Here is a 16978-nt window from a genome sequence, read left to right on the forward strand (position 1 = left end):
TGTTTGCAGATGACATGATACTATACATAGAGAATCCTAAAGATGCTACCAGAAAACTACTAGAGCTAATCAATGAATTTGGTAAAGCAGCAGGATACAAAATTAATGCACAGAAATCTCTGGCATTCCTATACACTAATGATGAAAAATCTGAAAGAGAAACTAAGGAAACACTACCATTTACCATTGCAACAAGAAGAATAAAACACCTAGGAATAAACCTACCTAAGGAGACAAAAGACCTGTATGGAGAAAATTATAAGACACTGATGAAAGAAATTAATTATGATACAAACAGATGGAGAGAGATACCATGTTCTTGGATTGGAAGAATCAACAGTGTGAAGATGACTATACTACCCAAAGCAATCTAGAGATTCAGTGCAATCCCTATCAAACCACCAATGGCATTTTTCACAGCACTAGAACAACAAATTTCACAATTTGTATGGATACATGAAAGACCCTGAATAGCCAAAGCAATCTTCAGAAAGAAAAATGGAGCTGGAGGAATCAGGCTCCCAGACTTCAGACTATACTACAAAGCTACAGTAATCAAGACAATATGGTACTGGCACAAAAACAGAAATATAATGAAAAGGATGGTCAACATCACTAATCATTAGAGAAATGAAAATAAAGATCACAATGAGGTATCACCTCACACAGGTCAGAATGGCCATCATCAAAAAATCTATGAACAATAAAGGCTGGAGAGGGTGTGGAGAAAAGGGAACCCTCTTGCACTTATGGTGTGAATGTAAGTTGATACAACCACTATGGACAACAGTATGGAGGTTCCTTAAAAAACTAAAAATAGAACTACTATATTACCCAGCAATACCACTACTGGGCATATACCCTGAGAAAACCATAATTCAAAAAGAGTCATGTACCACAATGTTCACTGTAGCACTATTTACAATAGCCAGGACATGGAACCAACCTAAGTGTCCAACGACAGATGAATGGATAAAGAAGAATGGAATATTACTCAGCCATAAAGTGAAACAAAATTGAGTTATTTGTAGTGAAGTGAATGGACCCAGAGTCTCTTATACAGAGTGAAGTCAGAAAGAGAAAAACAAATACCATATGCTAACACATATATATGGAATCTGAAAAAAAAATGGTTCTGATGAATCTAGGGGCAGGAGAGGAATAAAGATGCAGACGTAGTGAATTGACTTGAGGACATGTGGAGGGGTAAGGGTAAGTTGGGATGAAGTGAGAGAGGAGCACTGACATATATACACTACCAAATGTAAAACAGATAGCTATGGGAAGCAGCTGCATGGCACAGGGATGTCAGCTCTGTGCTTTGTGACCACCTAGAGGGGTGGGATAGGGAGAGTAGGCGGGAGGCACAGGAGGGAGGGGATATGGGGATATATGCATACATACAGCTGATTCACTTTGTTATACGGCAAAAACTAACACAGCATTGTAAAGCAATTATACTCCAATAAAGAGGTTTAAAAAAAAAAAGACATGGGTCACTGTCCACGTGAAGCTTATAGAGGTCATATGATCTTCACATGAAGACTGCTTTCTTATCACAGCAGTCTGACTTGACTTGGTTTTGACCCTTTCTTCAAAACTCTGAGGTGGTTTAGTTGCAAAGCTGATACAATGGTGTTCTGCCCTCATTTTTGAAGATATTTTCTCTGGATATAGAATTCTAACTTGGATTCCAACTCCTTTTTCCCCAGCACATTTAGGATATCATTTCACTGACTACAGATTTCATTTGCTATTGTTTAGAATCAGTCAGCACTCCTTTGAAGATAATGTGTTTAAATTTTTCTTTGTCATTTGTTTTCTGCAGTTTCATTGTAATATGTCTATGTAGAGATTAAAAGGGTTTTTTTTAACTCTGCCTGGGATTTGTTGGGCTTCTTAAATCTGAGGACTAGAGACTCTCATTAATCCTGGAAAATTGTCATTATCTTTTCAAATATTGCCTCTGCCCCATTCTCTTCCCTCCAGGAATGCCAGTTAAATTTAGGCTAGAATTTCTAAACAATCCTCCTTTTCTCTCAACCTCTTGGTATTTTCTACCTTTTCATCTCTTTGTGTTGCATTATAGATAATTTCTTCTTTCAGTTCACAAATTTCCTGTTCAGCTATGTCAAATACACTTGCAATATGTCTACTAAGATTTTAATTTTGGCCATTATATTTTTTTCATTTCCAGAAGTATTTCATTCTTTTCAAGTCTGCTATATCACTTGTTTTATAATTTGTTTCATACAGACATTTGCAAGCTTTTAAAAAATCAAAACATAGTAAGTGAAATTGCTTATAATCTATGTATAATAATACCAGTATCTGAAATATTTAGGTATCAGTTTCTGCTATTTCTTGCTGCATTTTGCTTACTGTGCCTTGTTTTCTTTTATGCTTGGTCATCTCTGTATGATAGATGCTCAATGGCCTTGAAAGGTTATTTGAAGATTTTTGATGCCTACAATAAGGTGCATTTATTCAAAAAGGATATATATTTGCTTTATCGAGGTAACTGGGGCACTACTTTTCTCAGATTTCTCGTGTTATATTCCTTTGGCTTGTGATCCTGCACAATGCTGGTAACTTATTTTACAACCTCTCAGAGATAGGTTCTCTTTCTTTCTTTTCTTTTTCTCCTCTTTGCCCTATCTGGTCAGCACAAAAGAATTCTCCTGGTAATCCTTTGCAAGTAGGGAAAAGGCAGTGAGCTTCCCTCTTCCTGAGGTCCCAGCCTGATGTGGGAAGCAATCTATTAGACTCAGAAACCTAGAAGTAATAACTGTCCTCTTGCCTCTGAATCCACCGAAACCTGAAGCTTAGTTTTTTAACTGTTTTATCCAGATGGGCAAATGATTCAGGGTAGCCAGAGCTTTAAACACTTCTTTACCTTTTAGGTTCTAACATTTTCTTAGATTTTGGCCTGGCGTATTCCTTAACAGTTCTTTGATGCTAAAACAAAGTTTCTGTACAACTCATCAAGCGTTTTTAGTTGTCTTCAGTTGAAGAATTGGTCCAGATAACCTGGCCCAACGTTACTGAAATCTAAAAAGTCAACATTTTTAGGAAAAGATGAACCAAGTATTTTTTAATGACTCTGTAAAGTTGTTTTTTGATGATTTTTTTTAAGTTAAATGTTGAAAAGAATTCCACATTTTCCAGAGTTCCACCATCAACTTCCCCCAAAAGAAACAAGAAGCTACCAGCAAATTCCACTCGTGGTGAGATATCCAAGAGAAATGAAAATATGTCCATACAAACACTTGTACACAAGTTTCACAGTAACATTTTCACAACAGTCAAGAAGTGAAACAACCCAATGTTCCTAACTGATGAATGGATAAGCAAAATGTGGTATATTTATACAATGAAATATTATTTAACCATGGAATGAAGTACTAATACATGTCACAATATGGATGAACCTTGAAAACATCATGCTAAATCAGAGAAACCAGTTACAAAAGACCACATATTATATAATTCCATTTATACGAAATATCCAGAACAGGCAAATCCATAGATATAAAAAGAAGATTAGTGGCTGTCACCATGGCGGGGGGGAGGGGGGAGGGGAACTGGGAAATGAATGCTAATGGATACCAAGTTTCTTTTTGGATTGATGAAAATATTCTGGAATTAGCATTCATGGTTGTACAAACTTACGAATGTTCTAAAAATCACTAACTGTATAATTTAAAATGGTGAATTTTATCGTCTGTGAATTATATCTCAATAAAAAGAACAAAAATAATTGTTAATGTTAATCTCAGGTATGTCTATAATACTCACTATGGTAGCCACTAGCAACAAAAAGTTGCCTCATTGAGCATTCAATTTCACATACTGAAAGATACCTGAGGCAATGATTTATAAAAATACCAAGTAGTGTGAAAGTACTTCATGCAGCTTACTAAAAACTTTGGAAATGTTTATTACTATCATTATGAATAATCATCACATTGGAATTTGTACCTATTGAGTCCTATATCCAGGTATATTAAGATTACCAACTGGGCATATACCCTGAGAAAACTGTAATTCAAAAAGACTCATGTACCACAATGTTCACTGCAGCACTATTTACAACAGCAAGGACATGGAAGCAACCTAACTGTCCATCGACAAATGAATGGATAAAGAAGATGTGGCACATCTATACAATGGAATATTACTCAGCCATAAAAAAGAAACGAAATTGAGTTATTTGTAGTGAGGTGGATGGACCTAGAGTCTGTCATATAGAGTAAGTCAGAAAGAGAAAAACAAATACTGTATGCTAACAGAGATATATGGAATCTAAAAAAAAAATGGTTCTGATGAATCTAGGGGCAGGAGAGGAATAAAGACACAGACGTAGAGAATGGACTTGAGGACACGGGGAGGGGGAAGGGTAAGCTGGGACGAAGTGAGAGAGTGGCATGAATATATATACACTACCAAATGTAAAACAGATAGCTAGCAGGAAGCAGCTGCATAGCACAGGGAGATCAGCTCGGTGCTTTGGGAACACTTAGAGGGGTGGGGTAAGGAGGGTGAGAGGGAGGGAGACGCAAGAGGGAGGGGATATGGGGATATACGTATGCATACAACTGATTCACCTTGTTATAGCAGAAACTAACACAACATTGTAAAGCAATTATACTCCAAAAAAGATGTTAAAAAAAATTACAATGAACTGAACTATATGAAACAAAAGCTAACAGAATCTATGAAAACCTTCTTTATATTGCAAAGGAAACTAGAAAGATAATACAACTTCCCATCTCTGAATAATTTTCTTTTACACAGTAGCCGTTTATTCAGATGAACATAAGCTGATGAACACTATCTCGGGAGGGAGGGAAGAAGGGAGGGAGGGAGGAAGGAAGGAAGGGAGGGAGGGAAGAAAAAACCCTTCTATTATTAAACAGTAGTCTGCTCTACTATAAAACATGTTTTGGAATGCAAATTAGCTCATATGAAACTGATAAACAGAGAATGATGTCAGTATAATAAAGAAGTCACTTTGGTTCATTGGTGATTTTTCCTAGGAAAGGGGAGCCAGGAAAGAGGGAACAGCATCACAACCTTCAGGAGGAAAGGAGAATTGTCCTCCTGACAGCAGGAACATTCATCTGTATTATAAGAAAATTTTAAACGAGGGCTTCAGAGCAGTACTCCCAGCCTTGTTGCAGGTTCCCATGCCCACTTTAATGCTAACCCCCCCCTTCCCCCCATGGCTCATTGCTACATTGCCATCTGTACTGTCCTAAAACCCACTATCTCCATCCTAATTAAAGTGTTGACAGCATTTCTATTCAAGTAATTAATTTGGTGAATTTATCATACCAACTCTTGTAGTCACCAGCTACACTAAGGTGCCTCACTGAGCAGTTCAAACTATCTTCTCAATTACTAATTAGTTTTAGTTTATGTTGGTGCTCAGAACACAAAGTTGCATAGGTTTTGCAGTCTGTAAAATTTTTCAGGAATGCATAAACTGCACTACACTGGAAGCACTTGTACTTTTTTCTTTTAAAGTCTGTTTACTTGTCTAAAAGTTGAAAGTTATATATACTGGGAGGAGATGTGGAAGATAGGGAGATACTGAAATAAAGGCATCATTTCCAGTGTTACAGAGCGAAGAAAATCACATCCTGTTCATTCTTGAGCTTTATTTCCACTTAAAGATACTTTATGTTTTTGTCCTGATTAGCTTTGGGTAACATTTGATGGATTTTTAAGAGTATCATAAATGAATTAACACTGAAGTGAGCAACACTGCTTTTAGCTCAGTTTTACAGGTCACTATTAAGCCATGTGCTGGATCTGTGGGAATCCACCAGTTAGAATACTAATGCTCTTTCTCAAAGTCTTTGCCTTAAAGGATCTACAGTCTTTCAAAGAGATCCAGCATTCCCCAACCCAGTCCATGGCCTGTTAGGAACCACGCTGCATAGCAGGAGGTAAGCGGCAGGCAAGCAGGCGAGCGGGTGAAGCTTCATCTGCTGCTCCCTATTGCTCGCGTTACCGCCTGAACCATCCCCCACACCCGCCCCAGTGGAAAAACTGTCTTCCACAAAACTGGTCCCTGGTGCCAAAAAGGTTGGGGACCGCTGAGATAGACCCAAGACCTTCAAGAGAACATTATTTAAGTCTTGGTTTTGTCATTATGTACTGGTATGATCTTGGACAAGTTCTTTACTTTGTTTGGACCCCAGCTTCCTTATCAATTAAATAAAGTAGAGAACTAGATCAAGGTTTCCAAACCTTTTCATAACACAAACTCCTTTTCACAATAATTTTGGTCATTCTGTCATTTTTGCATAATAATAATGAAGTGATTTTAAGTAAAAATACTTTAAATTCCTGTATTAAAGGAGATCACATTGTACAGATTATTTATAAAGTAATATTTGACCATATTCATTATGGTAAAATTCTAAACATTTCCTTTTCTACAAATGATGTACTCAAAATTTTTATAGCTCAATTAAGAAAAAGTGTCATGTGTGAATACATCACACACTTTAGCACAAAGCCTAAATCCCCACTTTAATCCCTCTTCCCCATTCAAACCAAGTGGAATAGCATTCTTCATCATACAAATCTCAACATTACTAAAAAGCTACCATAATTAAGAGGTGAAGTAACAGTCTATTTTTAAAACTATAAACTTCTTTTAAAATGTTAATTATCTGCTGCCAGATGAGTACTCTTACAACAACTATTTGACTACCTCAACTTTTAAACACTTCTAACGGCTGCCCAATGCCCATAGGACAAATATCAAATGCTACAGCCTGGTATTCAAGGCATTCCATCAACTATACCCAATCTGTTTCTTCCTTACCTTTATTACTCCCCTATGCAAACTCTCTATTCCACAGAAATTTTGTGTATATTGGTTTATTTTTTTCTATATGTATACTGCACATATATGCATACTGTATACTGCATGTCTGCCTTAGCTACCTTTATATAAGAGAACTGAAATACAACTTAGACTATAGATAGATCTCATTTTTCAGGCATACCCATAACATTGTTAAATACGGTGAGTACTCTACAGCTTTTGCTCTAAATGAGCTTCTAGCTCTAACAGTAATATAATATTTATATGCTGAATGGTTAATATTTGGTAGTAAACATCAAAATCTTCAGATTCTAAGTGCCTTGAATCCATACTGAAGTGTATCCAACAAAGGGACTTCTGAAGTAAGATAATAAAATAGCCACACATAATCCTGTTAGAAAAACAGAAGAAATATATGGCCAGTTACCACCATATTCCCAGTGTCCAGTACAATGCCTCATATATGATATGATAAGTATCAGTTCAATAAATTTAAAAATGAAGAAATAATGCATTACATTCAATACTTTTACCCTTTTCTCTTCACTTCTCTTCAGCCCCTTTCAAAAAAATTACAATGCAATTCTAACAGAATTTACAGCTTGGGAAGTGCAAGAGAGTCAGTAAAACCGCAGGCAGCTATTCTATTAGGCTCTTTCAGTAGGCACCCAAACCTTCAGGAGAAAGTCAAGGGTATTATACATCTCTTCAGAATCTGGTTTATTTCTCAGGTTTTAGCTATTTCCACTCTTCACACTACACTACAACTATTCATAGCTGATTTTAATTCCATAAAATAAGTATGCTATACCTCATTTCCTACTTTCCACATAAGCTGTCCCTCCTGACTTACACCTTTCTTCTAACCCCTTTTCTCTCTCCAACCCTATCCTTTAAAGGACTCAGGTGATGGTGTCACCTCTAGAGGAAGTTTTTTCTGACCACTCTCCCAATCCTCTGTACCCTCCTTTTCTCACTGGTTAAAAATTTGGTCAATGTATCAAAGAACCTCCTGAGAAAAAAGGACAATTTATCTCATCGTAAGTACTAAAACATTCAATCCATGACACATAGGGACATAAAAAGGATACAAAAGTATTCATCAATAATCACAAGAAATGCATTACAGAAATGTGAGCTATATTATGAAGTGATATATATATATATATATATACACATATATATGTGTATATATATATATATATATATCTCTCACCCTTTTCACCCATGAACTCCTGTTTATATATCAGCAACATCAATCTCTGATGGAGAAAAACCTGACCTCAAGAAAATAAAAATCACACGCTGAGATGCATAGTTCCTTATAAAAAGCACATAAATGAAAACCAATAATTGTATGATAAATAATAATATTCAAATACATAGCAAAATGAAAAGAGTAAAACTGAAATTGTAAGAGCTACGGTGATTGCTGTGTGAAGTGATGGTGCAGGACATGTGGGAAGAGGAGGAGGGCCATGAGGATTGCATGCCTCACCCTGTGAATCACCATCCTGCTGCTTCAGGCTCTGTTAGGAATAAAAGAGCAGGGCAGGGGGCTGGAGGTGGAGGAAAGCTTTGTCTTGTCTTCAGATGTTTCATTATTTTTTCCCTTTCCCTGCCGCTCCAATGCAGCCCTGTAAAACATTAGGCAAGCCTCTTAAACACTCCCTGTCTGTTCCATTCCTCATCTGTAACATGGGGAGAGAAAAACTGATTGGCTCAAAAAGGCTCTCTGAGGACATAATAATACTGTCAGAAAACCTAAACATAATCATGCCTCCAAATTCTGTAACTAGATGATCTTAGGAGACAAAAGTTATTTATCTTTCTTTTTTGCTCAGCTGAGGAAATGGAGTCCATCTCCCCACCCATCCCCACCATACCCCCTAAATACACTCAAAGAAGCACATATAACCATAAAGAATTGAATCGAAAGGTCACCCATTAAAAATGTGTTCCCTAGTTTGCAATTCACACCAAATCAGCATACTACTTTGAATTGCTCTTTAGAAGGTCGTAAAAGTTACAATTTGTGCTTGCTCACTGCTTGAAATTATTTCAGAGGATAGTCTTAGGGATAAAAATATTTTAAAAGCTGGATAACCACTGCCAAGACATTGCATGTTAACTTGAAGCTTTTAGTCTCACTGCACTTGGGATATGTTACTTCAAGTTAATACAAGATTGCTTAGGCCTCATCTCAAAAGTTTCTGATTCAGTAGGTCTGAGGTGGGGCCCAAGAACTTAGATTTCTAACAAGTTCTCTGGTGATCCTGATGCTGCTGGTCAAGGCATCACACTTTGAGAACGACTGATTTTAAATAATGTACTCCTGACATGATCACTTTTACTACCAGCTGTTTTTATTTGGTAATTGATAGATGCATCTTATATTGATTCCCTATCTTCCTTTGAGATATTATTTCCAAATTCCTTTGTAATTTGAAAGCAGGGAAGACCTATTAAGACTCAAAAAAGCAGATTTTCTCTTCCTTTAGAATGCAAATTATCATCATCTTACTTCATTTATCACTGTGCCTCAATTTCCTCAACTACGAAATGGGGATAATTAGAGGGATTCAATAATATAATAAGATAATATAAATAAAAGCCCTGGGAAGAGTACCAGGTCATAATAAGTACTTGATAAATGCTGTATATTATTCTTGTTGCAATTACTTTGCTAATTTTCTGTTCATTATTGAGGAAAACTTATTCATGTTTGCTATATGTTATACATTACTGGTAAATGTATAAAATCTTATCTATTTATGGTGAAATGTCCCAGAGCTCCAATGGATTCAGTAAACTTGGGAACAAAGGGAGGGGGTAATGTTAAAGACCTAGGTTTTAATTCCAGTTTTCCCACTAAATTGCTACATGACTCTGGGCAAGTCATTTAACCCTAGTCTCAATTTCTGCTTCTGAAAAAGCTTACCTTGGATATGAAGATCAAATGAAATAATGTAAGTAAAAAAAATAATAATTTAAGTACTGTAGTATTCCTGTGGTGAAGAAAATACCTCTATTTGGGAACAGTTCACAAGATATTAATAAGAGAGATAACTGGCCATGGCCCCTGTATTTACATCCTTAAATGACAGAACAATGATCTGAATCACCACACAAGCTATTTACTGAATGTCCAATGCCACCAAGTCACTATTTTAAATATATGCTATTTTAAATATATTATGAGCAGCAATATTTAATATTTCAAATATTATTGCAAAGTGAAAGAAAAGTAGATACAAAAGTAATCTCAGGCATTTATTGTGTAGCAGCTGCTAACATCCTCACTTCATGCTTTTAGCACAATTTTTATTTTGATGCAGAACCCTTGTATTGGTTCTAGGCTTTTATTCAGTATAAATTCAAAGTGAATGAATAATGGCAACTAATTAGATTGGTGATTTTCATTTCTAGTTTCTAATACTCTAGGACATATCTAATGTTCTTATAAAATTGCATAATACAGTTCACAATTTTTAAATCAATTTAATGAAAAGAAGATTTGGGGGTTATAACATTTTCTTTGTACATTTCAATTAAATTACTACCTTTTGTAGGACCAAACAAAAATCTGCCACCTTTCTTTGTGTCAATGCTTACCAATATAAAAAGATACAATGTATATCTTTGATGTTTCCTAATGAACTATAAGGAATAAAGTAGTAAAACTCATATTTTGAAAGGAATATATTCCTGAAAAGCAGTACACATTTTCAAATAAAATGTCATTTTAACTGCAGCAGTGATACTGCCCTTTCAAAGAATCCAGTTATGAAGTCTCTTACAAAGTTTACCCCAATGACAATCTCCTAATTTACCAAAGTGTAAATTTCCATTTTCATGTATTTAGCTTTCTCAACACAGGAGATATATACATCCAAGACATTGCAGAACTTAATTTAAAATACCTAAATGCAATTTAAAATATGTAAATGCTGTTGTTAAAAAAAAAAACAAAGCTATACAGAAGAAATTCTTATCAACTGTGATTAAAATGTTAAAACTGATTAAAATTTTAAGAGACTAGTTTTAAAATATAAATAATATGAAACAAGGAAAAGCAAAGATAGAAAACACCACTCTGTAGATGTGTTTCTAATACCTGTGGTTAAAAATACCTGTAGATAAATGTGAGCATCATGTATTCCTCTGTTTATCGTCACAATATTCAAATACCAACTACTTTTACTTTTACTATATTATATTTATTCTATAGTGCTCCCAGAAAACATATTAGATCTAATTCCACAGGCAAAAACATGTGCATTCTTATGCCATGGACTATGCAGATGTGGTTAACAGTACAGGGCACCCATCCCCCTTCTCTCCACAGTACATCCCAAAAGGGCCTGTGTTTAGGGTCCAACAGAATAGAAATATTGATACATCTACAGAAGACTCCATTTTAATATATTCAAGATTCTATCAAAGAATATTTTAGTTCTGGGGGAAAGCAAAATCCTGCTAATTTTGAAGACTAACATATATGCAACAGGAAATGGGTGAATTCAGGTTAGAGGCCTTATGAAAGTTGTTCACGAAATTTTCAGTTAGTTTCACTGTTGGTCATATTGCATAAGGAAACACTCTAAAGTAGATTACTTATAGTTGTTCAAGCCTCCATTTATTGCTGATGTACTCAGCGAATGAGTACATCATGAGATGGCCCAAGAGTCCGGAACCAATTTGTTAGAGGTTTAATATAAAATCTTCCATTGGTAAAAGTGTATCTCAATGTTTTACAAAACTGTAAGTAAGAGAAAAAAAAAAAGTCTCGTGGCTTGAATTAGAAATCTCTAAATAATATCACTTTGCAGAGTCCCTGGCACGCAGAAGTCCCTCAAATATTTTTGTCAAATGAACAAATGCACGTCAACAAGTTTGCTTCCAATTACTACAACTGTTTGAAAGGAAACTATCTGTAAAAGGAAAAAATACTTAAAATGATATTCTAAAAATATCCTTAAATAAGATATTTGTAAAGCACTTAGAAAGTGGCCCATAGGAAGCTTTATACAAGTATTTGTCATTACTCTTATCCTGTTAATTTAGTTTGGTTCACAACAATCTTGGTAGCTGCATTAGCATAAAGCCATCACCACAAGTGATAAAAAGAACTCAGGTATGTATGCACTACTAGTGAGGATGTAGCTGCATCACCTTTACATGTGGAATAAAGACCATCTTTCAAGGATAACCACTACTGTCTTATAATGAAGATTAACTCAGTAAGACATTAACATACAAGAAAGGTGAATTAAGCCTTATAATTTTATCCTACCACAACAAATTAAATCCCTTATAATCCAATGTTTTCTGTCTTGTATTTACATAATGTGTCTTGTATTTATATAATTCAGAATTTCAGAAAGAGCTACTGGTTCATGTTCATGTTCATTTATATCTAAGAAATTCAATTAAAAAAATAAAACATCAAAATGGCAATTGATGGCAATTTGCTTCATATTAAAGCAAACTATAATATAGGAGAGTGCTAAAAAATGTTTGGGATTTACTCTCTTACACTTTGACTGCTGACCACAACAGAGATGAAGACTGAGGTAGTCTGAAAATTCTGTGAGGATTAAATCACACTATATTCTTCATATTCTCTAAAGAAGTAAACTTTAGGCTGTGCGAAGTACCCTCAACTTCCGGGGGCCAAGAACAACAACTGCTGCAATGAAAGAGCAGAGTAGTTAGGGTTAAGGAGGTGATTGCCTTCTATAATGAAACTAGTTTCAATATCTATTTGTTGACACTATTAAAGTCAACTCTACTTTTTTGTTTGACTTAAGGCAGTGGAGCTTTTGATAAGACACAGAGGTTTTTAAAATAAGATGTCATTTTAAACTAAACACCAGGGATACCTTCTATTTCAAGGAAAGCCCATTACAAAGTCTCTTTATGAAGCTTACCCAAACCAAGATGCCCTAATTTACAAAATTACGATTCAAAATGCATTATGATACATAACCTGGGAAGAGTCTACCAAGCAGTTTATATGGCACATAAGTGATAAGATATACCATAAAAGCTAAATGATATAAAATAACTTACAATTGATTAAAACACAGCTGCGCTAAGGAGTCTGGCTAAAGATGTAACCGTGTAGTTTAACTGAAGTGATCAACAAAAGCAAGATCAAAAGCTTCATAAACACTGGAGTGAGCCACTCAAATAAAATGGTGGAAAAACCAAGCAACAGAGGAATCGTAGCTCTAATTATACTACACTTTTACTTTTCATTTCAAACAAATAATTATTAAAAAATAAGTATTTTTCTAATAAAAGCAGAATTTTTTTTTTGCAGTAACAATCAATCAATTACTGTCCAAAAAGGAATGGTTAAGACAGAAAAATATAGGGGAAATTTAAAATGCATTTTCAGAACTATAACATAATCTGTGGAGGCAAATAAATCAGATTCCTATACAATAAAATAAAGTATATTTCTCTATCTTAATTTCAATTTCTCAAATAAAATCTAAATTTGGACTTCATTTCTTCTTTTATGGCTAGTTCTGCATCATTTCCCATGATTTCAGTACTTTAACCAAGGAAATCTCTAATTCATTGAAACAGTTTTCGAATATTACAAAACTAAGTAAACATATGTCTTTTCAAGCAGCAAAAAAAAAAAAAATCCGTTTCGAACAAAAATAAAACAAAACCTCGAAGTATAAACAAAAAAGATAAAAGTAAATAAGAATGCTAATTTAAAATGTTATTAGAAATATACATAGAAAGTTATCTTTTATAAGATTTTTGCAACAGAAAATAGTTGAAGGGGAAAGTATATTGGTTCTCCTTTTTGAAGGTTTTGTCTTAAAACACTTTCTGAATAGACTGAAATCATTCTAAAAAACTCATTTTCTTTATTTTCACTTAATTAGATTGGTAGAACTATGAGAGATACCAAAGGGCAACAGATTAAAAAAAATAATGAGGCAATCCTCCCCCCACAACCAAAGCACTATTAACAAAAGAGAAATAATATTTACATCATTTCCTTCCATTTCATTAGTGTTTAAAGTTGTGGGTAGTCACTGAGGTAATGAAATAATTAAGACATGTTAAAACTATAACTTCATACTGTCCAAAGTGATATAGTTTCTTACAATATTAATTTTAAAACTCATACAAAATAATTAATCATAGATGAAATGTTAGATTATACTGATGTATATAGTACAACAGCCTAGTTTATTTTTTCTCAATGATTAGGATATGCTTATAACATAAATGGGTCATCATACAGCAATAATTAGACCCTTCTAAGAAACAATTCAGAGAAAAGCTATATCTATAACTGATTTATATTTTGAATATAAAAAGCAACCTGACAGTTAAAGTTATTAAATCAAGATTTAATTATTATCTACAATTCAGGCATTACTAGATATATGTTACCTCCACAATATCCGAGTTGGTTCTGCTTTCGTGAGGTTCATTATATTCTGTATACTTGAGAAGAACTTTGTCCATATCAGTGCTGGCATACTGAAACAGTTTGTTAGAGCTGTTGAAAATGATGAGTGCTATTTCACAGTCACAGAGCACACTAAGTTCATAGGCTTTCTTCATTAATCCAAACTTTCTCTTTGTAAAAGTGACCTAGACAATCCAAAAAAAAAAGGATATTTTTATTACAAGTTATTAGTAGTACTTGAATACAGGCTACCTGAAGATGAGTTCTCTTTTAACTCTGAGTCTGATTTCAAAGCTGAAAAAGGTTCCTAGCTTCATACTCCACATGAGTCTTCTTCCTCAATTTGCCAAAGGCCTACGATCCTACATATACCCTGTACCTCCAAGGGCTCTAACAGAGCAGTCTCCTGAGGAGGCTTCCTTTATCCTTGGCTGCCACTCTGCTGCAGTGGGCAAAGAACCAGAGAAGGAAACAGTTGATCAGTGGCCCCTTATCATCCAGCTTAAAATGGCATTAGAAAACCAAGTCCCACCTCAAGTAATCCATTCATTACTCAGACTTTAATCCCTAAACAACAAAGTACATCCACTAATCTAATTTATACTTCTCCTCCTTCCCAAGCTCTTCTACTGCACCCAGTGAAATTCAGTCTAGATCAGCAAATTCCCCAATGTCCTCAAATTCTTCTTTGAATATTTCTTTCTCTAACTGAAACATGTCACCTGAAGCCCTCTCAAATAGAAACTAATTAGTTTGTTTTTGAATACTACATCTCCTGTACACAAGGGACTGGAAGATATGTCCTTTTTGCTCCCCATTCTCTCCTCAATTTTCCTTTCTTCTTCTCTAAAAACCCCAGATATTTTGAAGCTCAAGCCATGAAATTTATACCACCCAAAAACTCTCCTTGTGGTGACCCCTGGTAACTCTCCCTCTCCCTCATGCACTGATAAGTATCACATAACTACTTCTCTTTCTAATCCTGCTCTTATCTCTGGTGACTTCAGCAACTGTGTAAAAAATTAGTGCAAATATCTTAGCCTCTCAGTTCCTTTATCTCCCAACCTCCAAAATGATCAACCACCACCACATATCAAGCACTCCTACTGCCATACCTTAACTCTGCCATAAACAATAATCACATCACCTCCAAAATATCAATTTCACGCATTCTACTTTGCCTTCTATGCAACTCTCCTATTTTGTATTATCTCTCCAGAAATGCTTTAACCTTCATCAAGTCCTCCAATCCATTTACCTCACCACTTTGTTACTATCTACATATTCTCATGCCCTTTCTTCTCTCTTTAGATTCCATGGTCCATCACTATTTTTCACTCCTTTGCTCCTCTACTCTTCTCTCATTAACATACTTGCTTAGCACAGCCCCAACCAAGTACTGACCCCCCCATACATTTACCCAATTATCCCTTTATCTTTATGCAAGTAGGTAACAATTACTGGGAACATTAAGTGTGCGTGCACACTCACACCCATATCCCCCTTGTGTTTCTAAACTGATGACCATAAATCTCAACTAACACTTAACATTGCCTGACATTATAACTTGGCTTATTTGTCCCATTATCCCATTCTCCAGGTCAGCTACTTCCTACCTTCTCTCCCTCAAATCAACTCTCCACTGATAACCTTGCCTCAAACCATTGAGAAAACAGAAATCAGCAGCAACTATCTCACTTCCCATCACCAAATCTATCAGTTCAATTGTTTCATCTGTACTTTTCCACACTCTCCCTTCTCTGCTGTCATTATTGACATCTCTGTTCCTATTCCTTTCCATATGCTACACTCTCTTCCCTCATCATGGTTTCCTTCCTATCAGATCAAAGACCACAAGCTCAGAAACATGCTCTAGCATCTCCTTTGACTCCACGCTGCCCCTTCAGTTACCACCCCTTCTCTTCACCCCTTTCTGTTCTACTTCAGAGTAAAAATGTTTGAAAGAAATGTCTATAGTTGTTGCCTCTAACTTCTCATCATCTATTCTCTCCTCAACCTTACTGCAATCAGACATCCAGTCCCCAGATTTCACTAAGACGTGTCAATATCATTACAGTGACCTTCAATTTATGTGATTAAAGTCAATGGTCATTTTTTTTTCTTACCTTACTATACATCTCGTTTGACAAAGTTGACCATATTCTCACTCTTCAAACATTTTCTTTTCCAGTTGTTTATGGCACAACACCGTCCTGGTGTTCCTCCTACTTCAGTGACTGCTTCCTCTCAGCCTTTAGAGCTATATCCTCTTCCTCTGCTAGCCTCTACCCACTGAAGTGCCTGTGAGCTTTAGACTTGGGCTCCCTTCTCTTTACCCCCACAGTCCTTGCTAGGTAATTGCAGCCAGCCTCATGATTTTAAAAGCAACAAATATGCTCTTTCCACAGTCTTCTCCATTTCAGCAAATGGCATCGTCATCCATTCAAACAAAACCAAATAATATCTAAGAGTTATCCTTGATCCCTCTTATCACAATAATCTACCCTACCAATCCTTCAGCAAATTGTTTTAGCTCCACCTCTAAAACATATCCCAAATCTATCCACTTCTATCTACACCACTATATCGCCCTAGGTTAAGTTACATAATCTCTCATGTGTATTATTTATATAATCACCTTATTAGATTTCCTGCTTCACCTATTGTACCCCACAGTATATTTGCCA

At 35.4% G+C, this 16978-nt stretch overlaps 1 protein-coding gene across 9 annotated transcripts in view; it reads right to left on the minus strand.

Annotated features, from left to right (window-relative positions):
• The window catches only part of MEF2A (myocyte enhancer factor 2A), a 188403-nt gene that overhangs the window by 69672 nt on the left and 101753 nt on the right, over positions 1 to 16978 (minus strand). For all 9 annotated transcript variants that reach the window (XM_024114969.3, XM_024114971.3, XM_055088190.1 and 6 more), the window contains exon 4: positions 14273 to 14476. In XM_024114969.3, the coding sequence (XP_023970737.1) occupies positions 14273 to 14476 (204 nt within the window). The remainder of the gene's footprint in view (positions 1 to 14272; positions 14477 to 16978) is intronic.

This window comes from Physeter macrocephalus, chromosome 11 (genome assembly GCF_002837175.3).
Source record: "Physeter macrocephalus isolate SW-GA chromosome 11, ASM283717v5, whole genome shotgun sequence".
Classification (NCBI taxonomy): domain Eukaryota; kingdom Metazoa; phylum Chordata; class Mammalia; order Artiodactyla; family Physeteridae; genus Physeter; species Physeter macrocephalus.